The sequence below is a fragment of the Carcharhinus amblyrhynchos genome, unplaced genomic scaffold (assembly GCF_965287045.1).
Source record: "Carcharhinus amblyrhynchos unplaced genomic scaffold, sCarAmb.v2.hapA scaffold_945, whole genome shotgun sequence".
NCBI lineage: Eukaryota > Metazoa > Chordata > Chondrichthyes > Carcharhiniformes > Carcharhinidae > Carcharhinus > Carcharhinus amblyrhynchos.
In genome coordinates, this window is record NW_027650685.1 from 22,746 (window position 1) to 48,780 (window position 26,035).

A 26,035-nucleotide genomic window follows, 5' to 3' on the forward strand; every position below is an offset into this window, starting at 1 on the left:
TGAACTTTGCCTATGGACATGTCTTGGTCACTGGCGCCACTTGTACCCACCTTGGTCCACTGGGAGTTGTAGTTCCCAGGTCGGCGACCTTGCTATTAATTCCAATAGGAGAGTGGAGGGCTGTGGACTACATCTCCCGGCGTGCCTTGCGTCAGCGCGATGCCTTTCGGGAACTGTAGTCCCCCTTGAGGCGGGCGCGGGACGGAGAGTATGCGCAGTCACCTCACCGGAGTGGGCGCATGCGTACTCTCCTCGCTGTTCTTGTCCCTGTTCCGTCCAGTCGGGCGGGGGGAAGAGAGCGCGAACTACAATTCCCGTCGGCCTCCGCGCGCCCCGAGGTGATCACACCCGGAGACCCGGCGCGGTGTACACCGGGAGTTGTAGTCTTCCCCTCGCAATCCAAGATGGCCGAGCACTCCCGTCGGCCTCCGCGGCGTAACCCCCAACTCTCTCGCTCGCTGGGCCGCCGCCGCCATTTTGAAAGGTCCCCGCGCGCGCGGGGGACGCCGGGAGTTGTAGTCCACATCCACCCAGGTCCTCCATTGTCCCGGACGGGCGGCAACGGTCGGGAAAACTACAAGTCCCGAGCGGCTTTGCGAGGGGGCGCTACCTCCCTCCGCCGCCATCTCCTAGGGGGTCTTTCCCTCCTCCCCCGGACTCCATGTTGGTGTCGCAGTGAAGAGGGAGGAGAGACGGGGAACCGGAGCGATCGAGAGCGAGAGCCAGCCAGAGAGGGGGGGCGGGATAAGAAGAGCCCCTCTTCCCCCCCCGGCTTGGCGGCCCACCCCCCGCCAAGCCCAGGTCAGTGTCTCCGGACCGCCTGCGGGCGCTAGGCCGCGCACACAGCCTGGGCCTCGAGTAGCGAGCAGGGCCGCCCAACCCCTTACCGTCCCCGGGGGAGGCAGGGGGAGTGCAGTCCCTCCCCTCCACACAGCAGCTGGAGCAAAATTAGACCAGGAAACAGGGAGATTAGTGGATAAAAATAACCATTCGATCAAATTTAACCCACATTCTGTGTGATTGATGGATTAAAAACACCAGTTTAATCAAATTTAAACCATAATATCAGTGGTTACTGGATAAAAACAACAATTTAATCAAATTTAACCCATAATGTGTGTGATTGTTGGCTGAAAACATCAATTTGATCAAATTTAATCCATAATCTGTGTGATTGATAACATAAAAACATCAATTTGATCAAATTTAATCCATCATCTGTGTGATTGATACATAAAACATCAATTTGATCAGATTTAAACCATAAAATCTGTGATTAATGGATAAAAACAGCAATTTTACCAAATTTAATTCATAATCTATGTGACTGATGGATTAAAAACGTCAATTTGGTCAAAACTAAACCACAATATCAATGATTAATGGATAAAAACAGCAATTCGATCAAATTTAATCCATAATCTGCGTGATTGATGGTTTAAAAACACTAATTTGATCAAATTTAATCCATAATCTGCGTGATTGATGGTTTAAAAACACTAATTTGATCAAATTTAATCCATAATCTGTGGAATTAATGGATAAAAATATCACTTTGATCAAATTTAATCCGTAATCTGTGTGATTGATGGTTTAAAAACATCAATTTGATCAAATTTAATCCATAATCTGAGATTAATGGATAAAAACATCAATTTGATCAAATTTAACTCATAATCTGTGAAATTAATTAATAAAAACACCAATTTAATCATATTTGAACCATAATATTTGTGATTGATGAATAAAAGCATCAATTTGATCAAATTGAACCCAGAAAACAGGCAGATTAATGGCTAAAAATACAAAATCTGTCCAACTAAACCGTAATCTGTGTGATTAACGGTTAAAAGCAGCAGTTTGATCAAATTTAATCCAGAAAATAGTGGGATGAATGGATAAAAATATCTATTTAATCAAATTTAAACTGTTATGTGATTAATGTGTTTAAAAACACCAATTTGATCACATTTAAACCAGAAAACAGTGAGATTAGTGGACAAAACATCAAATTAAACCATAATGTGTCAAATTTAAACCATGATGTTTAAGGATAAAACATCAGTTTGATCAGATTTAAACTATAATCTGTCAAATTTGAACTGTAATCTGAGAGATTAATGGATAAAAACTACCACAATCAAATTAAACCATAATGTGATTAATGGTTTAAGACGTCAGATCCGTCAAATATGTAGCTTAATTTATCAAATCTAAAACATTAACTGCTAAATTTAATCCATAATCTGTCAAAATTAAATTATCAAATTTAATTTATCGAATCTAAAACGTAAACATCTTTGGACACTAACAGACAATTTAGCATGACCAATCCACCTAACCTCATTTTTCGGACTGTGGGGGGAAACCAGAGCACCCAGAGGAAACCCACGCAGACACGAGGGGAACGTGCAGACTCCACATAGGCAGTGACCTGAGGCCGGAATTGAACCCGGGCCCCTGGCGCTGTGAGGCGGTGCTAACCACTGTGCCACCCAGGTGTAATGGATACGCACAGTAAATCTGTTAAAATTAAACCATAATCTGTGACATTAATGGATGCAAACATCAGTTCCTTCGAGTTTAAACCTCAATTTATCAAATCTAAACCACATTCTGTGAGATTAATGGTTAAAAACGCCAACTCCATCAAATTTAAACCATGTTCTGTCAGATTTAATCCATAATGTGTGATTAATGCGATAAAACATTAGTTCTGAGGAATGTGGAGGAACAGAGAGATCTTGGGGTTCACATCCACAGATCTCTGAAGGTTGCCACTCGAGTGGATAGAGCCGTGAAGAAGGCTTATAGTGTTTATTAACAGGGGGTTTGAGTTTAAGAGCCGTGGGGTTATGCTGCAACTGTACCGGACCTCGGTGACACCACATTTGGAGTATTGTGTGCAGTTCTGGTCACCTCACTATAAGAAGGATGTGGGAGCATTGGAGAGAGGAGATTTACCAGGATGCTGCCTGGTTTGGAGGGTAGGTCTTACGAGGAAAGGTTGAAGGAGCTGGGGGCTTTTCTCTTTGGAGCGGAGGAGGATGAGAGGCGACTTAATAGAGGTTTATAAGGGGGATAGATAGAGTGGACATGCAGAGACTATTTCCTCGGGTGGATGTAGCTGTTACTAGGGGGCATAACTATAAGGTGGGAGATATAGGAGGGACGTCCGAGGTAGATTCTTCACTCAGAGAGTGGTTGCGATCGGAATGCACTGCTGTTGCGAAAGTGGAGTCGGACACTTTAGGAACTTTCAAGCGGTTACTGGATAGGCAGATGGAGCACACCAGAATGATAGGGAGTGAGATAGCTTGATCTTGCGTTGGGACATAGCTCGGCACAGCATCGAGGGCCGAAGGGCCTGTACTGTTCAATGTTCTATCAAACCTAAACCTTGATGTACCAAATTTAAACCATAGTCTGTGGTTATTGGATACAGCCATTAAATTCACCAAATTTAAACCATAATCTGTCAAATTTAACCCATACTCTGTGATATTAATGGATTAAAAACACCAACTGCATCAAATTTAAACCATAATCTGTGAGATTAATGTTAAAAACATTAAATCCATCAAATTATGAAACTTAATTTATCAAACTTAAACCATAATCTATGATATCAATGCATAAAAATGTCAGTCACTTCAAATCTAAACCTTAATTTATCAAATTTAAACCATAATCTGTGAGATTAATGGATTCACAGCAGGTTAGCACTGCTGCCTCACAGTGCCAGGGATCCGGGTTCGATTCCCAGCTCGGGTCGCTGTCTGTGTGGAGTCTTCACGTTCTCCCCGTGTCTGTGTGGGTTTCCTCCGGGTGCTCCGGTTCCCTCCCGCAGTCTGAAAGCCGTGCTGGTTAGGTGCTAAATTCTCCCTCGGTGTTACTTGAATGGGCGCCGGAGTGGGGTGACTAGGGGATTTTCACAGTAGCTTCATTGCAGTGTTAATGTAAGCCTACTTGTGACACTAATAAAACGAACTTGTTTAAAAACTTAAATTTGATTTAGTTGATGTTTTTTATCCATTAATCACGCATTATGGTATAAATTTAACAGATTACGGTTTAAATTGAGTTTTTAATCGTTAATCACACAGATAATGGTTTAAATTTCATAAATTGTGCTTTTAGATGTATTTGATGGGTTTACTGTGTGTAACCATTAATCGCACTGGTTAACCTCACAGAATAACCGCAGTACTAGGAGGGTTCAGCCACTGAGTCTATATGGGTAGAACTGAGAAATAAGAAGGGGGAAATCACTTTGATAGGTTTGTACTATAGGCCCCCAGCTAGTCAGCGGGAAATTGAGGAGCACATTATGTAAGGAGATCGCTCCAAGAAAAATAGAGTGGTAATATTGGGGGATTTTAACTTTCCCAACATTGACTGGGACAGCCATAGTGTTAGAGGGTTGGATAGAGAGAAAGTTGTTGAGCGTATTCAGGAGGAATTTCTCATCCAGTGTGTGGAGGGCCCGTCTAGAGAGAGGGCAAAACCTGACCTCCTCTTGGGAAATAAGGAAGGGCGGGTGGTGGAAGTGTGAGTGAGGGTGCACTTTGGAACCAGTGACCGTAATTCTATTAGTTTTAAGATAGCTATGGAGAATGATAGGCCTGTCCCAAAAGTTAAAACTAACCTCTTTGAGATTATGGTTGAAATTTGATAAATTAACGTTTAGATTTGATGGAACTGGTGTTTTTATCCATTGATATCACAGATTGTGGTTTAAATTTGACAGATTATGGTTTGGATTTGACCGGTTAAAGTTTATTTAATAGTGTCATGGTTATGCTTACATTAACACTGCAACAAAGATTTGATTTGATTTATTATTGTCTCATGTATTAACATACAGTGAAAAGTATTGTTTCTTGTGTGCTATAAAGACAAAGCATACCGTTCACAGAGAAGGAAAGGAGAGGGTGCAGAATGTAGTGTTACAGTCACAGTGAGGGTGTCGAGAAAGATCAACTTAATGCGAGGTAGGTCCATTCAAAAGTCTGACAGCAGCAGGGAAGAAGCTGTTCTAGAGTTGGTCGGTACGGGACCTCAGACTTTTGTATCTTTCTTCCCAAAGGAAGAAGGTGGAAGAGAGACTGTCCGGGGTGCGTTGGGGGGGGGGGGTCCTTAATTATGCCGGCTGCTTTTCCCCGAGGCAGTGGGATGTGTAGACAGTGAATGGATGGGAGGCTGGTTTGCGTGATGGATTGGGCTACGTTCACAACCTTTTGTAGCTCATTGTGGTCTTGGGCAGAGCAGGAGCCCATACCAAGCTGTGATACATCTGGAAAGGATGCTTTCTGTAAAAGTTGGTGAGAGTCGGAGCGGACATGCCAAATTTCCTTTGTCTTCTGAGAAAGTAGAGGCGTTGGTGGGGCTTTCTTAACTATTGTGTCGGTGTTGGACCGGGGGGGAGGGAAACCAGGACAGGTTGTTGGTGACCTGGACACCTAAAAACCAGAAGCTCTCGGCCATTTCTACTTCGTCCCCGTTGATGTAGACGGGGGCGTGTTCTCCTTTACACTTCCTGAAGTCGATGACAATCTCCTTTGTTTTGTTGACGTTGAGGGAGAGATTATTGTCGCTGCACCAGTTCACCAGATTCTCGATCTCATTCCTGTTCTCTGTCTCGTCATTGTTTGAGATCTGACCCGCTGCGGTGGTGCCGTAGGCAAGCTTGAAAATCGAATTGGAGGGGGGTTTGGCTGCACAGTCAGAGGTGTGTAAGGAGTATAGTGAGGGGGGCTGAGAACACAGCCTTGTGGGGGCACCGGTGTTGAGGATATTTGTGGAGGAGGTGCTGTTGCCGATCCTTACTGATTGTGGCCTGTGGGTTAGGAAGTTCAGGATCCAGTCGCAGAGAGAGGAACCAAGGCCCAGGCCATAGAGTTTGGAGATGAGTTTTGTGGGAATAATGGTGTTGAAGGCTGAGCTGTAGTCAATAAACAGGAGTCTGATATAGGTGTCCTTGTCATCTCGGTGTTCCAGGGCTGAGTGCAGGGCCAGGGAGATGGTGTCTGCTGTGGACCTGTTGGGGCGGTAGGTGAACTGTAGTGGGTCCAGGTAGTCCGGGAGGCTGGAATTGATTCGTGCCATGACTAACCTTTCGAAGAACTTCATAATGATGGATGTCAGAGCCACCGGCCGATAGTCATTAAGACACGCTGCTTGGTTTTTCTTAGGTACCGGGATGATGGTCTTCTTGAAGCAGACAGGGACCTCAGATTGTTGTAAAGAGAGGTTGAAGATGTCCGTGAATACCCCCACTAGCTGTGTAAATGGCCAATCCACCCTAACCCGCACGTCTTTCAGACTGTGGGAGGAAACCATGATCAGCCATGATCTTATTGAATGGCGGGGCAGGCTCGAAGGGCTAGATGGCCTACTCCTGCTCCTATTTCTTATGTTCTTATGAAACCGGAGCACCCGGAGGAAACCCACGCAGACACGGGGAGAACGTGCTGACTCCACATGGACAGTGACCTGAGCTGGGAATCGAACCCGGGTCCCTGACGCTCTGAAGCAGCAGTGCTAACCCGCTGTGCCACGGTGCAGCCATTTAAACTGTAATCTGTGTGATTAATTTAATCCGGAATCTATCCGCTTTGTCCTCAATAGTTAGTTCAATCCGGCAGTCTGTCAGAGGGTGGCACCGTGGGTTGGCACAGCTGCCTCACAGCGCCAGGGACCTGGGTTCACTTCCGACCTCGGGACACTGTCTGTGTAGAGTTTGCACGCTCTCCCCGTGTCTGCGTGGGTTTCCTCCGGGTGTTCCGGTTTCCTCCCACAATCCAAAGATGTATGGGTTAGGTTGATTGGCCATGCTAAATAGTGTCAGGGGGATTAGCAGGGTAAACATGTGGGGTTACGGGATTAGGGCCTGGGTGGGATTGTGGTCGGTGCCGATTCGATGGGTCAGATGGCCTCCTCCTGCACTGTAGGCATTCTATGAATTTAACCAACACAGATATCTTCACATCCTCTTGGCGAGGTTCCAGGTGACTGGAGAACAGCCAATGTTGTTCCCTTGTTTAAGAAAGGAAGCAGGGACAATCCAGGAAACCATAGGCCAGTGACGTCAGTGATGGGGGAGCTTTTGGAAAAGGTACTGAGGGACAGGATATCCGCACGTTTGGAGGAAAATAGACCAGTTAGTGACAGGCAGCACGGTTTTGTACTGGGAAGGTCATGTCTCCCCAACTTGACTAAGTTTTTTTTGAAGAGGTGACAAAGAACATTGATGAGGATAGGATGGCGGATGGAGTTTATATGGACTTTAGTAAAGCGTTTGACAAGATGGCTGACTGTTACAAAATCATGGGATTTGGGGTGGGCTGACGAGATAGATATAGAACTGGCTTGGTTATAGAAGACAGAGATTAGCGATGGAAGGGTGTTTTTCTGAATGGAGATCTGTCGCTCATGGTGTTCCGCTGGGATGTCTGTTGCTGGTAGTATACATAAATGATCCAGAGGAAAATGTGGGGATGTCTGATTTGTAAGGTTGTGGATGACGCGAAGATTGGTGGAGTTGCTGCTAGTGCCAAGGATTTGATTTGATTTATTATTGTCACGTGTATCGGGATATGGTGAAAAGCATTGTCTCTTGTGCGCTATACAAACAAAACATACCATTCATAGAGAAGGAAAGGAGTGAGTGCAGAATGTAGTGTTACAGTCACAGCGAGGGTGTAGAGAAAGATCAGCTTAATGCGAGGTAGGTCCATTCAAAAGTCTGACAGCAGCAGGGAAGAAGCTGTTCTTGAGTCGGACGGTACGGGACCTCAGACTTTTGTATCTTTTTCCCCGACGGAAGAAGGTGGAAGAGAGAATGTCCGGAGAATGTGCGGGTGTAATTACGCCGGCTGCTTTTCCCCGAGGCAGCGGGAAGTGTAGACGGAGTCAGTGGATGGGAGGCTGGTTTGCGTGATGGGATTGGGCTACATTCACCACCCTTTTGTAGTTCCTTGCGGTCTTGGGCAGAGCAGGAGCCCAGATCGAGCTGTGATACATCCGGAAAGGATGCTTTCTATGGGGCATCTGTAAAAGTTGGTGAGAGTTGCAGCGGACATGCCAAATTTCCTTAGTCTTCTGAGAAAGTAGAGGTGTTGGTGGGGCTTTCTTAACTACAGTTACTTCTACTTTGTCCCCTTTGATGTAGATTGTGGTTAGCACTGTTTTAATTACAGACTATTGGTGTTAAACCATACCAAACTGTAACTAAACCCAGCCGGTAACTAACAAGCATACATGGCATTTACGTCTCTTCAGAAAAAATTGCAACAAAAAAAAATGTTTAGGAGCGGTTTATCTTAAATAATGCGGGTAGCACTGCTGCCTCACAGGGCCAAGGATCCGGGTTCAGTTCCAGCCTTGGGTCACTGTCTGTGCAGACTCTGCACGTTCTCCCCGTGTCTGCGTGGGTTTCCTCTGGGTATCGATAGAGCGAACGCAAGCAGGCTTTATCCACTGAGGCTCGGGGAGAAAAAAAAACAGAGGGCATGGGTGAAAGGGGAAATGTTTAAAGGGGATATGGGGGGGGGGGCTTCTTCACGCAGAGAGTGGCGGGAGTGTGGAATGAGCTGCCGGATAAAGTGGTAAATGCGGGGTCACTTTTAACATGGACGGGTTCATGGACGAGACGGGTGTGGAGGGATATGGCCCAGGTGCAGGTCAGTGGGACCAGGCAGAAAAATGGTTCGGCACAGACAAGAAGGCCCAAAAGGCCTGTTTCTGAGCTGTAATTTTCTATGGGTGCTCGGGTTTCCTCCAGAAATGTGCGGGTTAGGTGGGTTGGCCGTTATAAAATTAACCCGAGTGTCAGGGGGATTAGCAGGGTAAATATGTGGGATTACGGGTATAGGGCCTGGCTGGGATTGTTGTCAGTGCAGACTCAGTGGGCCGAATGGCCTCTTCCTGCACTTGCAGGGGTGCTGTGATAATTGCCCCCTTGCAGTGGTGCTTGGTGAGCTGCCGTCTCGAACCCACCGCAGCCCCCGTGTGTGGTGGTGTCGAGCTTCTCGGGTGTTGTTGGGAGCAGCACTCATCCCAGGCGAGCGGAGAGAGTGTCCCGTCACGCTCCTGACTTGTGTCCTCGTGGATGGTGGGACAGACTCTGGTGGTTGGGGGGGGGTCAGGAAGTGAGTTCCTCTTCGCAGTGGGGATGCGGGCTGGTTGGTTGTTAAGGGACATGTTGGAGGGAGGGGGTATTGGGCACTTGTCTGGCCTTGTTAAAGGTAGGACAACCCAGTGTGGAACTGCGCCTCTCTCACTGGGGGTAGGGGGCATTTGAGCGTGTATTGTTTGCGACACCCCTGTCTCTGACTGTTTGCCTTTCTTGTGTCTTTGACCCCCCTCCTAACCGTCCCAATCCACACTCCAGCAGTGACCAGTGCCAGCGACACCCGCCATGTATAACGGTATTGGCCTGCCCACCCCTCGGGGGAGCGGCACCAATGGCTACGTCCAGCGTAACCTCTCCTCCATCCGCCACAAGAAGGACCGGGTGGACTACAAGTCGGAGGAGGAGCTGAAGAAGCTGGAATCGGGACTGATGAAGAAGCCCAACCAGGACATCCTGGACCACGAACGCAAGCGCAAGGTGGAGCTCAAGTGTATCGAGCTGGAGGACATGATGGAGGAGCAGGGGTATGTCCGGGGTAGGGGGAGCGGGGAGCAGGTCCATTGGGATTGTGTAGAGTGGGAGTGAACGGGAAGGGGATTGGGATTGTGTACAGGGGGAGTGAACGGGAAGGGGATTGGGATTGTGTACAGTGGGAGTGAACGGGAAGGGGGATTGGGATTGTGTACAGTGGGAGTGAACGGGAAGGGGATTGGGATTGTGTACAGTGGGAGTGAACGGGAAGGGGGATTGGGATTGTGTACAGTGGGAGTGAACGGGAAGGGGATTGGGATTGTGTACAGTGGGAGTGAACGGGAAGGGGATTGGGATTGTGTACAGTGGGAGTGAACGGGAAGGGGGATTGGGATTGTGTACAGTGGGAGTGAACGGGAAGGGGATTGGGATTGTGTACAGTGGGAGTGAACGGGAAGGGGGATTGGGATTGTGTACAGGGGGAGCGAACGGGAAGGGGGATTGGGATTGTGTACAGTGGGAGTGAACGGGAAGGGGATTGGGATTGTGTACAGTGGGAGTGAACGGGAAGGGGATTGGGATTGTGTACAGTGGGAGTGAACGGGAAGGGGATTGGGATTGTGGGCAGTGGGAGTGAACGGGAAGGGGATTGGGATTGTGTACAGTGGGAGTGAACAGGAAGGGGATTGGGATTGTGTACAGTGGGAGTGAACGGGAAGGGGATCGGGATTGTGTACAGTGGGAGTGAACGGGAAGGGGATTGGGATTGTGTACAGTGGGAGTGAACGGGAAGGGGATTGGGATTGTGTACAGTGGGAGTGAACGGGAAGGGGATTGGGATTGTGGGCAGTGGGAGTGAACGGGAAGGGGATTGGGATTGTGTACAGTGGGAGTGAACAGGAAGGGGATTGGGATTGTGTACAGTGGGAGTGAACGGGAAGGGGATTGGGATTGTGTACAGGGGGAGTGAATGGGAAGGGGATTGGGATTGTGTACAGTGGGAGTGAACGGGAAGGGGATTGGGATTGTGTACAGGGGGAGTGAACGGGAAGGGGATTGGGATTGTGTACAGTGGGAGCGAACGGGAAGGGGATCGGGATTGTGGGCAGTGGGAGCGCGATGTTTTGCTAGTGACAGCCCTCTCTATGTGAGTTACTGTCATGTCTACCTGATGGCCGTCAGTTTGTGGTAGTGGGAATGTTTTTCTGGCGTTCCTTCAGGTATTCCGAGGAGGAGATCCAACAGAAGGTGGCAACCTTTCGACAGATGCTGGTGGAGAAAGATGGAAGCCAGGGCAAAGAAGAGGCGAAGGCTCGTACCGCGTAAGTCTGGCCCCGTTATCCTTGTGTTATCCACAGGAGGAGGGGGGAGGAATCTCAAACAAGGTGGCGGTCATGGGGAAGGGGGTAGGGCTACAATATCTGAGACTGAGTTAGAGACGTTTCTGATTGGCGAGGGGGGGTGGGGGTGGATGGAGGGTTAGGCAGGGAGAGAGAGAGAGAGACAGGAGAACGGAGTTGTCAGATCAGACAGGGTCCTATCGAATGGGCTAGGAGAGACGAGGGGCCGAATGGTGCGTTCCGGCTCCTGTTGTGGGATCGGGCCTCACTGCCGTGTTGTTTCCCCCCCCCCCTCCCCCCAGTGTCAGCGAGACGCACCAACTGGCCGAGGCCAACGAGAAGAAGAACGAGCTGCTGCGAGCGGCGTTTGGGATCAGCGACAGCTACGTGGATGGCAGCTCCTTCGACCCCAAGAGGCGGGCGCAGGAGGCAGCCAGCAAGAGCGAGCCACAGAAACAGTACGGGTAGGTGGAGCTGGGCCAGGCGCGCGGGACTGACCGGCACTCACTCACCCCGGGGCATCTCGGTTTAATTACTGAGAGATCTTTCTGATGCCTTTTCCCCCTGTCCCCTTCCCAACTTTCTCTGTGTGTCTCTGCCTCGCCTGCTCTCTCTCTCCCTCTCTCTCTCTCTCTCTCTCTCTCGCTGTATCGCCCTCCCCCAACTCTGGCCGCTGCTGCTGCCCCACACACACGCACAAAAACACACCCAACGCCTTCCTGAAAAAACAAGAACCAAAGAAAATTACAGCACAGAGGCAGGCCTTTTGTCCCTTCTTGCCTGTGCCGAACCATTTATCTGCCTAGTCCCACTGACCTGCAGCTGGACCATATCCCTCCACACCCCCTCTCATCCACGAACCCGTCCAAGATTTTCTTAACTGTTAAAAGTGACCCCGCATTCATCTGGCAGCTCATTCCACACTCCCGCCACTCTCTGTGTGAAGAAGAAGCCCCCCCACCCCCAATATTCCCTTTAAATTTTCCCCTTTCACCCATGTTCTCTGGTTTTTTTTCTCCCCTAGCCTCAGTGGAAAAAGCCTGCTTGCATTCACCCCATCTACACCCATCGTAATTTTATACACCTCTATCAAATCTCTCCTCGTTCTTCTCCGCTCCAGGGAATAAAGGCCTAACCTATTCAACCTTTCTGACTATCCACTCTGCCCCTCATCATCTTGTAGACTTCTGTCAGGCCTCCCCTCAACCTCCATCACTCCAGTGAGAACAAACCAAGTTTCTCCAACCTCTCCTCATAGCTAATGCCCTCCATACCAGGGGCAACATCCTGGTAAATCTTTTCTGTAACCCTCTCCAAAGCCTCCACATCCTTCTGGTAGTGTGGCGACCAGAATTGAACACTATATTCCAGGTATGGCCGCACAAGGGTTCTATATTGTCGCCTTTGAAATTTGCCATTCTGGTCCTGATGAGTGCAAGAGGGAAAACTTCGACGGTACTTGTCTTTCTGAAAGAAATACTCAATTCTCTTATCCACAGCATCATCCGAGAGCCTGTCCGGTCACGTTCCCCATCGCCCAAGCGGAGGAAGAAGAAGAAAGCTCGGAGCCGGGGGCGGTGAGTGTGGGATTGGCGAGCTGCTCGGGGCAGGGGGAGGGTTTGGGAGGGGTGACTGATGCAGGGACACTTCAGCTGGGTGTTTTTTTCCTTTGTTCAAATTCCCTCCGCCCTGGGCCCGTCCCTCCCCTCCCGTTCCAGTCCTCTCACCGTCTCCCGGACTGGTGCTCCGCACCCACCCGCCCGGACGGCCAACTTCCCAGAAACAGTCGTGCCGGTGACGTGGCTCATTTGTACGTGCTCCGAGCCTGAGGGAGGCAGGCTCGATTTGTGCAAACAAAAGAGACGTGTCCAAGCCTCATGCCGATTTGTCTCTTGGGGGCTGGAATTACCCCGGGTGCCTTGGGAGAGGCAAAGGTTCCCTGTTAGTCAGGGCAATGTTCTGATGAGAATTGGCTTGCCAGATAATGCCCCCTTACCCCTCCCCTACCGTTTCCTCCTCCAGTGTTTATCATCTGAAGTGAACCGGGCAACGCACGGCGAGTACCTAGTCTCCCAAGCGAGGCAGCACAGTGGGTTAGCACTGCCGCCTCACAGCACCAGGGCACCCAGGTTCGATTCCCAGCTCAGGCCACTGTCTCTGCGGAGTCTGCACATTCTCCCCGTGTCTGTGTGGGTTTCCTCCGGGTGCTCCGGTTTCCTCCCACACTCCCAAAGATGTGTAGGTTAGTGTGCATTAGCCGTGCTAAATTGTCCCTTAATGTCCAAACATATGTAGGTTAGGTTGGATTGGCCATGCTAAATTGTCCCTTAGTGTCCAAAGATGTGTAGGTTAGGGTGGATTGGCCATGCTAAATTGTCCCTTAGTGTCCAAAGATGTGTAGGTTAGGGTGGATTGGCCATGCTAAATTGTCCCTTAGTGTCCAAAGATGTGTAGGTTAGGGTGGATTGGCCATGCTAAATTGTCCCTTAGTGTCCAAAGATGTGTAGGTTAGGGTGGATTGGCCATGCTAAATTGTCCCTTAGTGTCCAAAGATGTGCAGGTTAGGTTGGATTGGCCATGCTAAATTGTCCCTTAGTGTCCAAAGATGTGTAGGTTAGGGGGGATTGGCCGTGCTAAATTGTCCTGGCCATGCTAAATTGTCCCTTAGTGTCCAAAGATGTGTAGGTTAGGGTGGATTGGCCATGCTAAATTGTCCCTTGGTGTCAGGGGGATTAGCGGGGTAAATATGTGGTGTTGTGAGACTTGGCCCTGAGTGGGATTTTGGTCAGTGTAGACTCGATGGGCTGAATGGCCTCTTTCTGCACTGTAGGATTCTATATAAGCGTTCTATTATTTGTTTTTAATTCGCTCGCGGGACATGAGTGCCGCTGGCTGGGCCAGCATTTACTGCCCACCCCTAGTTGCCCCCTTGAGAAGGTGGTGGGTGAGCTGCCGTCTCGAATCGCTGCGGTCCCTGTGCTGTGGGTTGACCCGCAGTGCCGTTAGGGAGGCAATTCCAGGACTCTGACCCAGTGAAGGAACGGCTGATGTATTTCGGAGTCGGGGCGGTGAGTGGCTCGGAGGGGGAGCTTGCAGGTGGCGGTGCTCCCCATGTATCTGCTGCCCCCTTGTCCTTCCAGGTGGAAGTGGTGGTGGGTTTGGAAGGTGCTGTTTAAGGATCTTTGGTGAGTTGCTGCAGTGCATCTTGTGGATGGTACACACGGCTGCTACTGAGCGTCGGTGGTGGAGGGTGTGGATGTTTGTGGATGTGGTGACAATCAAGCTTTATCCTGGATGGTGTCGAGCTTCTCGAGTGTTGTTGGGAGCTGCACCCATCCAGGCGAGTGGGGAGTATTCCATCACACTCCAGACTTGTACCTTGTAGTGAAAGCCATACTGTTTACAGCTTGGAAACAGGCCCTTCGATCTATCTTGCTCTTTTTTTAACCCCTAAGCTAATCCCAATTGCCCGCATTTGCCCCATATCCCTCTATACCCATCGTACCCATGTAACTGTCTAAATGTTTTTTTAAAAGACAAAATTGTACCCGCCTCTACTACTGCCTCTGGCAGCTCGTTCCAGACGCTCACCGCCCTCTGGGTGAACAAAATTGCCCCTCTGGACCCTTCTGTATCTCTCCCCTCTCACCTTAAACCTACACCCTCTAGTTTCAGACTCCCCTACCTTTCTCCTCCACCCTGCTCGATTTGATTTATCATTGTCAGATGTATTGGGATCCAGCGAAAAGTATTGTTTCTTGCGTGCTATACAGACAAAGCATACCGTTCATAGAGTACAGAGGGGAGAAGGAAAAAGATTTGATTTGATTTATTATTGTCCTGTGTATGGGGATACAGTGAAAAGTATTGTTTCTTGCGTGCTGTACAGACAAAGCATACCGTTTATAGAGAAGGAAAGGAGAGGGTGCAGAATGTAGTGTTACAGTCACAGTGAGGGTGTAGAGAAAGATCAGCTTAATGCGAGGTAGGTCCATTCAAAAGTCTGACAGCAGCAGGGAAGAAGCTGTTCTTGAGTCGGTCGGTACGGGACCTCAGACTTTTGTATCTTTTTCCCCGACGGAAGAAGGTGGAAGAGAGAATGTCCGGGGTGTGTGTGCGTGGGAGGGGGTCCTTAATTATACCGGCTGCTTTTCCCCGAGGCAGCGGGAAGTGTAGACGGAGTCAATGGATGGGAGGCTGGTTTGTGTGATGGGATTGGGGGCTACATTCACCACCCTTTTGTAGTTCCTTGCGGCCTTGGGCAGAGCAGGAGCCCAGACCGAGCTGTGATACAACCAGAAAGAATGCTTTCTATGGGGCATCTGTAACAGTTGGTGAGAGTCCGTAGCGGACATGCCAAATTTCCTTAGTCTTCTGAGAAAGTAGAGGCGTTGGTGGGGCTTTCTTAACTATAGTGTCGGCGTTGCGGGGGGGGACCAGGACAGGTTGTTGGTGATCTGGACACCTTGAAGCTCTTTCGACCCTTTCTACTCCGTCCCCGTTGACGTAGACAGGGGCACGTTCTCCTTTACACTTCCTGAAGTCGATGACAATCTGCTTCGTTGTGTTGACACTGAGGGAGAGGTTATTGTGGGCGCGCCAGTTCACCAGATTCTCCATCTCGTTCCCGTTCTCCGTCTCGTCATGGTTTGAGATCCGACCCACTACCGTGGTGTCCTCGGCAAACTTGGAGGGAAATTTGACCGCACAGTCAGATAAGGAGTGGAGAGAGAGCCGAGTTCACACACTGATCAGGAGGCTGTGGGGATGGGGGAGCAGGCTCTGGGGGGGGGAGGTGGGGGGGGGGTCCATTGTCGCCCGGTTCCTGTAACGCGTCCCGTTTGCCTGCTTACAGGTCCGCCAGCCCGTCGGCCCGCTCGAAGGAGAAGAAGAAAAAGAGTTCCAAGAAGAAGAGCAGGTACGGGTCCGCGGCGGGCTTCCACCCCTCGCCTTTCAGGGTCAGTCACCAGGGGACAGGGAGTAGCACAGCGGGGTTAGCACTGGCTGCCTCGCAGCTCCAGGGACCCGGGTTCGATTCCCGGCCTCGGGTCGCTGTCTCTGTGGAGTCTGCGCGTCCTCCCCGTGTCTGCGTGGGTTTCCTCCGGGTGCTCCGGTTCCCTCACGCATCTGAAAGACGTGCTGGTTCGGGTGGATTGGCCGTGCTAAGTTGCCCCTTGGTGTCTAAAAACGAGTAGGTTGGGTGGATTGGGGCCGTGCTAAATTCATCCTCAGTGTAACCCCAACAGGAGTGTGGCGATTGGGGGATTTTCACAGTAACTTCACTGCAGTGTTAATGTAAGCCGACATGTGACACTAATAGATAAATGTCGCACCTCGACGGCAGGTTTTAACCTCCCTCTCTCTCATATCCGCAGATCGCAGTCCAAATCCAAAAGCAAGAAGAAACACAGGTAAGCAAATGTTTTATCCCGTCAGTGAAGACACCTCGCAGTAACCTCGAGGGCGTAGGGGGCTGGAGGAGGTTACAGAGATAGGGAGGGAGTGTGGGGGGGCCGGAGGAGGTTACAGAGATAGGGAGGGGGTGTAGGGTCTGGAGGGGGTTACAGAGATAGGGAGGGGGTGTAGGGGGGTGGGAGGGGCTGGAAGAGGTTACGGAGATAGGGAGGGGGAGTAGGAGGGCTGTAGGAGGTTACAGAGATAGGGAGGGGGTGTAGGGGGGCTGGAGGAGGTTACAGAGATAGGGAGGGGGTGTAGGGGCTGGAGGAGGTTACAGAGATAGGGAGGGGGGTGTAGGGGGTTGGAGGAGGTTACAGAGATAGGGAGGGGGTGTAGGGGGCTGGAGGGGGTTACAGAGATAGGGAGGGGGGTGGAGGGTGTAGCGATAGGGAGGGGATGTAGGGGGTTGGTGGAGGGTGTGGTGATAGGGAGAGGGTGTCGGGGGTGGGTGGAGGGTGTTGCGATAGGGAGGGGGTGTAGGGGTTAGTGGAGGGTGTGGCGATAGGGAGGGGGTGTCGGGGTTAGTGGAGGGTGTGGCGATAGGGAGGGGGTGTAGGGGGTTAGTGGAGGGTGTGGCGATAGGGAGGGGGTGTAGGGGGTGGGTGGAGGGTGTGGCGATAGGGAGGGGGTGTAGGGGTGGGTGGAGGGTGTGGCGATAGGGAAGCCCAGCGTAGGGCAGGAGGAATTTGAAAATGAGGGTGAATTTACAAGGTGGAGGCGTTACTGGGCCAGGGGAGGGTGTGGGTCAGCGAGTACGGGAGAGGGTGATGGGGACGTGCTGTGAGCTCCGTCCCGGGACGAGGGCAGCAGAGCTTTGGCGGAGCATCGGGTGGGGGATCAGCTCGCCCCAGAGGGCGACGTGGGATTCAGATTCCAGTGGGTCGAGGGAGCTCTGTTCGGACAACAGCCTAACTCTTCCTCCTCCTCCTCCTCCTCCTCTTCCTCCACAGGTCCACAAGCCCCAAGAGTAAACGTGCGAACAAGGACAAAAAGAGAAAGAGGTGAGACTCGGTAACTTGCTCTGGAACCTTCTGGAAGACAATTTTGTTTTTCCCCTTATCCCCAGCTCCCTCAGGGCCCCGAGTCTCCAAACCCCTGACCCTTGCCTTCTGGGCAGGGGCCAGAAGGTTGATGTGGACGTCATTGAGTAGCCCAGGATTTATCCCCTGACCCTAATAGCCCAGGATTTATCCCCTGACCCTAATAGCCCAGGATTTATCCCCTGACCCTAATAGCCCAGGATTTATCCCCCATCCCTAATAGCCCAGGATTTATCCCCCGTCCCTAATAGCCCAGGATTTATCCCCCATCCCTAATAGCCCAGGATTTATCCCCCGTCCCTAATAGCCCAGGATTTATCCCCCGACCCTAATAGCCCAGGATTTATCCCCCGTCCCTAATAGCCCAGGATTTATCCCCCGACCCTAATAGCCCAGGATTTATCCCCCATCCCTAATAGCCCAGGATTTATCCCCCGTCCCTAATAGCCCAGGATTTATCCCCCATCCCTAATAGCCCAGGATTTATCCCCCATCCCTAATAGCCCAGGATTTATCCCCCGTCCCTAATAGCCCAGGATTTATCCCCCATCCCTAATAGCCCAGGATTTATCCACCGACCCTAATAGCCCAGGATTTATCCCCGTCCCTAATAGCCCAGGATTTATCCCCCGTCCCTAATAGCCCAGGATTTATCCCCTGACCCTAATAGCCCAGGATTTATCCCCCGTCCCTAATAGCCCAGGATTTATCCCCCGTCCCTAATAGCCCAGGATTTATCCCCTGACCCTAATAGCCCAGGATTTATCACCCGTCCCTAATAGCCCAGGATTTATCCCCCGACCCTAATAGCCCAGGATTTATCCCCCGACCCTAATAGCCCAGGATTTATCCCCCGACCCTAATAGCCCAGGATTTATCCCCCGTCCCTAATAGCCCAGGATTTATCCCCTGACCCTAATAGCCCAGGATTTATCCCCCGACCCTAATAGCCCAGGATTTATCCCCTGACCCTAATAGCCCAGGATTTATCCCCTGTCCCTAATAGCCCAGGATTTATCCCCTGACCCTAATAGCCCAGGATTTATCCCCCGTCCCTAATAGCCCAGGATTTATCCCCCGTCCCTAATAGCCCAGGATTTATCCCCTGACCCTAATAGCCCAGGATTTATCCCCCGTCCCTAATAGCCCAGGATTTATCCCCCGTCCCTAATAGCCCAGGATTTATCCCCCGTCCCTAATAGCCCAGGATTTATCCCCCGACCCTAATAGCCCAGGATTTATCCCCCGTCCCTAATAGCCCAGGATTTATCCCCCGACCCTAATAGCCCAGGATTTATCCCCTGACCCTAATAGCCCAGGATTTATCCCCCGACCCTAATAGCCCAGGATTTATCCCCTGACCCTAATAGCCCAGGATTTATCCACCGCCCCTCGATAAGGGGGTAGGTGAGCCGTCACCTCGACCCCACAGCCATCCCCGTGTGTGTGTGTGTGTGTGTGTGTGTGTGTGTGGTGTAGGTACACCCATGTCGCTGTTAGGGACGGAGTTCCAGGATTTGGATCCCAGCCGCACTGAAGGAACGGCCGATTTATTTCCAAGTCAGGATGGTGTGCGGGGGGCCTCGGGGGGGTGGGGGGGGAGCTTGCAAACAGTGGGTGTTCCCCCCCCCCCCCCTTTGCCCTTCTAGGTGGGTAGAGGTGGCGGGTTTGGAAGGTGCTGTGGAAGGAGCCTTGGCGAGTCTCTGCGGGGCATCTTGTAGACGGTAGACACGGCCGCCGCTGTGCGTGGGTGGTGGAGGGAGCGAATGTCAAAGGTGGGGGTTAATGTATCGATCGAGAGGGGAGGGGGGGCTTCTTTGTCCTGGGTGGTCATTGAGGTTTACAGCATGGAAAGCAGCCCCTTTTTTTATAAACCCCAATTGCCCATTTGCCCCATATCCCTCTATACCCATCGCACCCCTGTAACTGTCTGGACGCTTTTTAAAAGACAAAATTGTCCCCGCCTCTACTACTGCCTCTGGCAGCTCGTTCCAGACACTCACCACCCTCTGTGTGAATAAATTGCCCCTCTGGACCCTTCTGTATCTCTCCCCTCTCACCTTAAACCTCTGCCCTCTAGTTTTAGACTCCCCTACCTCTGGGGAAAAGATATTGACTATCTCGCTGATGTGCCCCTCATTATTTTATAGACCTCTATAAGATCACCCCTCTATGCTCCAGAGACAAAGGTTCCAGTCTATCCAGCCTCTCCTTATAGCTCAATCCATCAAGTCCCGGTAGCATCCTAGTAAATCTTTTCTGCACTCTTTCTAGTTTAATAATATCCTTTCTATAATAGGGTGACCAGAACTGTACACAGTATTTCCAAGTGTGGCCGTACCAAAGTCTTGTACAACTTCAACAAGACATCCCGACTCCTGTATTCTGACCGATGAAACCAAGCATGCCGAATGCCTTCTTCACCACTCTGTCCACCTGTGACTCCACTTTCAAGGAGCTATGAACCTGTCCCCCTGGATCTCGCTGTTCTGTAACTCTCCCCAACGCCCTACCACTAACTGAGTAAGTCCTGCCCTGGTTCAATCGACCAAAATGCATCACCTCGCGTTTATCTAAATTAAACTCCATCTGCCCTTCGTCAGCCCACTGGCCCAATTGATCAAGGTTCTGTTGCAATCGGAGATAATTTTCTTCACTGTCCACTCTGCCACCAATCTTGGGGTCATCTGCAAACTTACTAACCATGCCCCCTATATTCTCATCCAAATCATTATATAAATGACAAATAACAGTGGGCCCAGCACTGATCCCTGAGGCTGGTCACAGACCTTCAGTTTGAAAAACAACCCCCTACAACCGCCTTCTGTCATCAAGCCAATTTTGTCTCCATTTAGATACCTCACCCTGGATCCTGTGAGATTTAACCTTATGCAACAACCTACAATGCGGTACCTTGTCAAAGGCCTTGCTAAAGCCCATGTAGACAACATCAACCGCACTGCCCTCATCTACCTTCTCGGTTACCCCTTCAAAAAACTCAATCAAATTTGTGAGACATGATTTTTCACTCACTGGTGTCGAGCTTCTCGAGTGTTGTTGGGAGCCGTTCTCATCCGTGGGTGGCACAGTGGGTTAGCCCTGCGGCTTTACAGCTCCAGGGACCCGGGTTCGATTCCCGGCTCGGGTCACTGCCTGTGTGGAGTTTGCACGTTCTCCTCGTGTCTGCATGGGTTTCCTCCAGGTGCTCCGGTTTCCTCCCATGGTCCGAAGATGTGCGGTTTAGGGTGGTTGGCCATGCTAAAATTGCCCCTTAGAGTTGTGAGATGCGTAGGTTAGAGGGATTAGCGGGTAAGTATGTAGGGATATAGGTGTAGGGCTTGGGTAGGATTGTGGTCGGTGCAGACTCGATGGGCCGAATGGCCTCCTGCAATGTAGGGTTTCTATGATCCAGGCGAGTGGAGAGTGTCCCATCGCACCCCTGGCTTGTGTCCTTGTGGATGGTGGGACAGGCTTTGGGAAGGGGCGGGAGGGGAGAAAATCAGGAGGTGAGTTACTCCCCGCAGGATTCCCAGCCTCTGACCTGCTCTGGGAGACACAGTATTGATATGGCCGGGACCCAGTTCAGTTTCTGGGCAATGGGAACCCCCAGGATGTTGATAGTGGGGGGGTGGGATTCAGTGATGGTCAATGGTAACCCCCCAGGATGTTGAATGTGGGGGAGAGTGTGTTCAGTTTCTGGTCAATGGTAACACCAACCAACCACACCCCCCGCCCCCCCAAAGGATGTTGACAGTGGAAGGAGGGGGAGGTTTAGTGATGGTCATGCCATAGAACGTCAAGGGGAGACGGTTAGGTTCTCTCTAACTGGCTGGGTTGAGTGAAAAGCCTCCGGATTAAACTCTGAATCCTTGCCCCTCAGGAGCCCGACCCATTCGCCTCCTCGCAAGCACCGGAGGACCCGGAGTTCCTCCACTTCGCAGAACTCCTCATCTTCCAGGAGCACCTCGCCCTCACGGAGTAGGTGAGCTTTCCGATTTGGTGTTGTGCGCCGCCGCCATCGCGCGTTTACGTTCTCTGCCTCCCTCCTCCTCCTCCTCCTCCTCCTCCTCCCCCCCTCCAATGCCGAAGGTTTCCCCCTCCTGCGTGCTCGATAACGCAAACAGTCTCACCGGTGGTGGTTTTGGGAAGTGTGAGGACACAAGGAAGCCTCAATGGGATTTAAGATAGGGTTCGGTGTGAGCGGGCGGACGTGTGGCGAATGCAGTTTAACACCTGGGCATTGGTCCATTTTGGCAGCAAGAATCAAAAACGAGCTTGTTGTCTAAACGGTGAGAGATAGCAGAGCTCTTGAGGTGCAGAGGGATCTGGGCGTCCTTGTGCACGAATATCAAAAGGCCAGTGTACAAGAACAGCAAGTAACTAGGAAAGCGAATCGTTTATTGTGTGGGGTATTGATTGCATGTATTGGGATATAGTGAAAAGTGTTGTTTCTTGCGCGCTCTACAGACAAAGCATACCATTCATAGAGTACAGAGGGGAGAAGGAAAAGGATTTGATTTATTATTGTCACGTGTATCGGGACACAGGGAAAAGTATTGTTTCTTGTGCGCTGTACACGAGAGCAGGCAAGTCTGTCTTGCTGTCTCTCGAGAGCTGTGGACGATAGCAAGTGGTCTCCCACTTTAGGACATAGAACGCTACAGCACAAACAGGCCCTTCGGCCCACAAGTTGCGCGGATCATATCCCTACCTACAACCCTCAATCCCATTAAATCCCATGCACTCATCCAGAAGTCTCTCAAAAGACCCCAGCGAGTTCACCTCCTCCACCACCACCAGCGGCAGCCGATTTCACTCACCCACCACCCTCTGAGTGAGTTTGGCTCACTGCTTCCCATCTCTTACACCTCTGCTGACGTCATTGTTTCCGACTGCCCAAACCGTCGGTTTCAAATTCAGTAGGTTCTTGGTGTCTAAAGTGCCTGATTTACGCCGGCTCAAATTCAGAAACAAACTGTTGCTTTGACAACACTACTGCCTGGTCTCTGCAGCAACACCTCTGGAACGGACATAAGAAATAGGAGCAGGAGTCGGCCATCCAGCCCTTCGAGCCTGCCCCGCCATTCAATAAGATCATGGCTGATCTGTCGTGGCTCAGTTCCACTTTCCCGCCCTCTCCCCATAACCCTTAATCCCCTCACTTATCAAAAACCCGTCAACCCGCATCTTAAAAATATTTAGCGAGGCAGCCTCCACCACTTCAACGGGCAGAGAATTCCAGAGATTCACCACCCTTTGAGTGAAGAAGTTCCTCCTCAACTCCGATCTAAACCGCCCCCCCTTTATCTTGAGGCTGTGCCCCCTAGTCCTACTATCCTTTCTGAGCGGGAAGAGTCTCTCCACCTCTATCCTTTCCATCCCATTCATCATCTTATACGTCTCAATGAGATCTCCCCTCATTCTTCTAAACTCTAACGAGTACAAGCCCAGTTTATTCAGCCTCTCCTCATAGCTCAACCCCCTCAACTCCGGTATCAGCCTAGTAAACCTCCTCTGCACTCCCTCCAAGGCCAAAATATCCTTGCGCAGGTGCGGCGCCCAAAACTGCACAGAGTGTGCTTTCGTTCAACTGTGCAAACAGCAAATGCGAACGTCCGCAGCAACGTGCGGGGGAGAGGGGGCTGAAAGTTCATTGGGGAGGCTGCTGGCAGGAATAGATGGGCCACCGTCCTATCGCGTGGGGGAACAGGCCCGGAGGAGCTGAGGGGTGGGGCGCAGGGGTGGCTTTGTCCCATTTGCTGACCGTTCCACCACCACCACCCACCTCCTCCGTCTCTCTGCAGGTCCCGGAGTCCCAGGGCAGCACCGATGGCCCCCGTGGCGCCGGCAAGGGGCAGCCCATCGCCACGGCCGGCCGCGAGGTCAGAGGGCGAAGGTCGGACGGCGGAGGCGGCAGCACGGAAGCCCTCGCCAGCCCGGGGCGGCTCCCCCGTCCTGCCGGAGAGGCCGGGAGCCAGGGCGAGGAGTACAAGCGGAAGCCCCGGTCGTGGTGCGGGCAGGAGCAAGAGAGAGGTGGGTAGAGGGGGGTTGGGCGGGGGGCCGGGTGGGGGGGTAGGGGGAGGTGGGGGTGGCATTAAATGGGTTTTCTTCTCACCTCCGTTTTCAACGTCCCGCGGCGGTGCCCTGGGTCCCCCCCCTGGAATTTTAAAGGGTGTTCCTTTATGGTGACGGGGCAGACGTTTCCCTCCCACTCTGACGGTTTTCCATCGCTTGTTATGTCTTACAGAGTTCCGTGGATGCCTCGCCGGTCCAGCGCTCGCGGCAGCAGTTGGCAGCGCTCTCCCCGGTCCGACAGAGCGAGCGCAACCCCTCCCGTTGGACAGAGAGGCGGGGGTCTCGGTCCCCGGGCCGAGGCAGGGGGTCGGCGGAGCCCGGGGGCAGGCGGCACTCGCCGGACAGGGGCCGGGGCACCCCTCCCCGGGGCCGCAGCCGCAGCCCGCCCCCCGCCCGAGGCGCCCGGCGCTCCCCGGGGAGGGAGGCCGCCTCGCCCGGCTTCCCCCGCTCGCCGGCGCGGGCCCCCCGCAGCCCCCCCGCCCGGAGGGGGGCCGGCGGCAAGGCCTCCCCCCGGCGCGAGCGGCACAGCAAGGCCCCGTCGCGGAGCCGGAGCGTGACCCCGCGGCGCGAGGGGTCGTCGTCGAGGAGGGGGGGGAGGTCGTCGCCGGGCCGGCCGGCCAAGAGGGGGAGGTCGTCGCCGCGGAGGAGTGAGTCCCCCAGACCGAGGCAGCAGCGGTCGTCGCCGCGGAGGGGGAGGACGTCACCGCGGAGGAGCGCGTCCCCCAGGCAGCAGAGATCGCCGGCGAGGCGCAAGAGGTCAACGTCACGGCCCAACAAGGCCCCGCGCAAGAGGAGCGAGTCGCCCAGGCCCAAGAGGTCATCGTCAAGGCGCGAGCGGTCATCGCCAAAGAGGAGCGTGACGCCCCAGGCCCAGAGGTCACCGCCAAGGAAGGAGAGGTCGTCGCCGAGGAGGAGCGTGTCGCCGAGGCGCCAGAGGTCACCGTCAAGGAAGGAGAGGTCGTCGCCAAGGAGGAGCGTGTCGCCGAGGCGCCAGAGGTCACCGTCAAGGAAGGAGAGGTCGTCGCCGAGGAGGAGCGTGTCACCGAGACGCCAGAGGTCACCGCAGAGGGCAGAGAGGTCGTCACCAAGAAAGAGCGTGTCGCCAAGACGCCAGAGGTCACCGCCAAGGAGGAGCGTGTCACCGAAGCGCCAGAGGTCGCCGCCAAGGAAGGAGAAGTCGTCGTCAAGGAGGAGTGTGTCGCCAAGGCGCCAGAGGTCATCGCCAAGGAGGAGTGCGTCACCAAGGCGCCAGAGGTCACCGCAGATGGCAGAGAGGCCGTCGCCAAGGAAGAGCATATCACCAAGGCGCCAGAGGTCACCGCAGAGGATAGAGAGGTCATCGCCAAGTAGGAGCGTGTCACCACGGCGCCAGAGGTCATCGCCAAGGGCGCAGAGTTCATCGCCACAAAGGAGTGTGTCACCAAGGCGCGAGGGGACGCCACCAAAGGAGAATAACGCACTGCGAATGGACAGTGAGTCGCCACTGCGCGAGAGGCCATCGATAAGGCAGACTAAGGCATCGCCAAGGAAGAGCGAGTCACCTAGGCCCAAGAGGTCATCACCGAGGCGAGACAGGTCATCGCCAAGGCGAAGTGTGTCACCCAGGCACAAGAGGTCATCGCCAAGGCGAGACAGGTCATCGCCAAGGAAGAGCGAGTCGCCAAGGCGAGACAGGTCATCACCAAGGAGGAGCGAGTCACCAAGGAGGGAGCGAGTCGCCAAGGCACAAGAGGTCATCGCCACGGCGAGAAGGGTCATCGCCAAGGAAGAGCAAGTCGCCCAGGCACGAGAGGTTGTCGCCAAGGCGAGACAGGTCATCGCCAAGGAGGAGCGAGTCGCCAAGGCGAGACAGGTCATCGCCAAGGAGGAGCGAGTCGCCACGACGAGACAGGTCATCACCAAGGAGGAGCGAGTCGCCAAGGCGAGACAGGTCATCGCCAAGGAGGAGCGAGTCGCCAAGGCGAGACAGGTCATCACCAAGGAGGAGCGAGTCGCCAAGGCGAGACAGGTCATCACCAAGGAGGAGCGAGTCACCACGACGAGACAGGTCATCACCAAGGCAGACTAAGGCATCACCAAGGAGCAGCAAGTCACCCAGGCACGAGGGGTCATCGCCAAGGAAGAGCGAGTCGCCACGGCAAGACAGATCGTCCCCAGATTGTAACCGTTTGCCACTGACCTTGGGAAGGCCGTCGCCGAGGGGTGGGATGACAAGCCCCCGGCCCACCAGGAGCCCGGCTCGAGCCAGCCCACCGGCAACAGAAAAGGAGCAGCTGGCGGTGGGCCAGGAGCCGCCGGTCGATGGCGGAAGCCCCCCGGGACCGCCAGCGGGCAAGACCGCCCCCCGCAGCCGAGGTAGCAGCCCCCGATCGCCGCCGGGGGCAGGGGGGGAGCTGGCGGACGGCGGGGACGCCGTATCGTCCGGCCGGTCGCCGGCCCGGGGCGGGGAGGCGGCGGCGGCGGCGGCACCACCGTCCCCCGGGGGGAAGGGGAGTCCCCTGTCCCCCCCGGCCGCC

The 26,035-nt window shown here is 52.8% G+C and overlaps 1 protein-coding gene across 2 annotated transcripts; it reads left to right on the forward strand.

The window, feature by feature from the left end:
- Positions 1–607: 607 nt before the first annotated feature.
- srrm2 (serine/arginine repetitive matrix 2) lies at positions 608–25,678 on the forward strand. Of its 2 annotated transcripts, XM_080184798.1 has the most exons (12): positions 608–801; positions 9,395–9,660; positions 10,828–10,929; positions 11,250–11,411; positions 12,447–12,524; positions 15,803–15,865; positions 16,323–16,358; positions 17,355–17,405; positions 21,325–21,426; positions 23,249–23,477; positions 23,692–24,635; positions 24,675–25,678. In XM_080184798.1, exons 2-12 carry the CDS (start codon positions 9,422–9,424, stop codon positions 25,585–25,587), a joined length of 2,919 nt encoding a protein of 972 aa, XP_080040924.1. In that variant the 5' UTR covers positions 608–801; positions 9,395–9,421; the 3' UTR covers positions 25,588–25,678. The 2 variants fall into 2 exon arrangements, with proteins under 2 accessions (XP_080040924.1, XP_080040923.1); XM_080184797.1 differs by having other exon boundaries at positions 23,692–25,678.
- Positions 25,679–26,035: the final 357 nt, after the last annotated feature.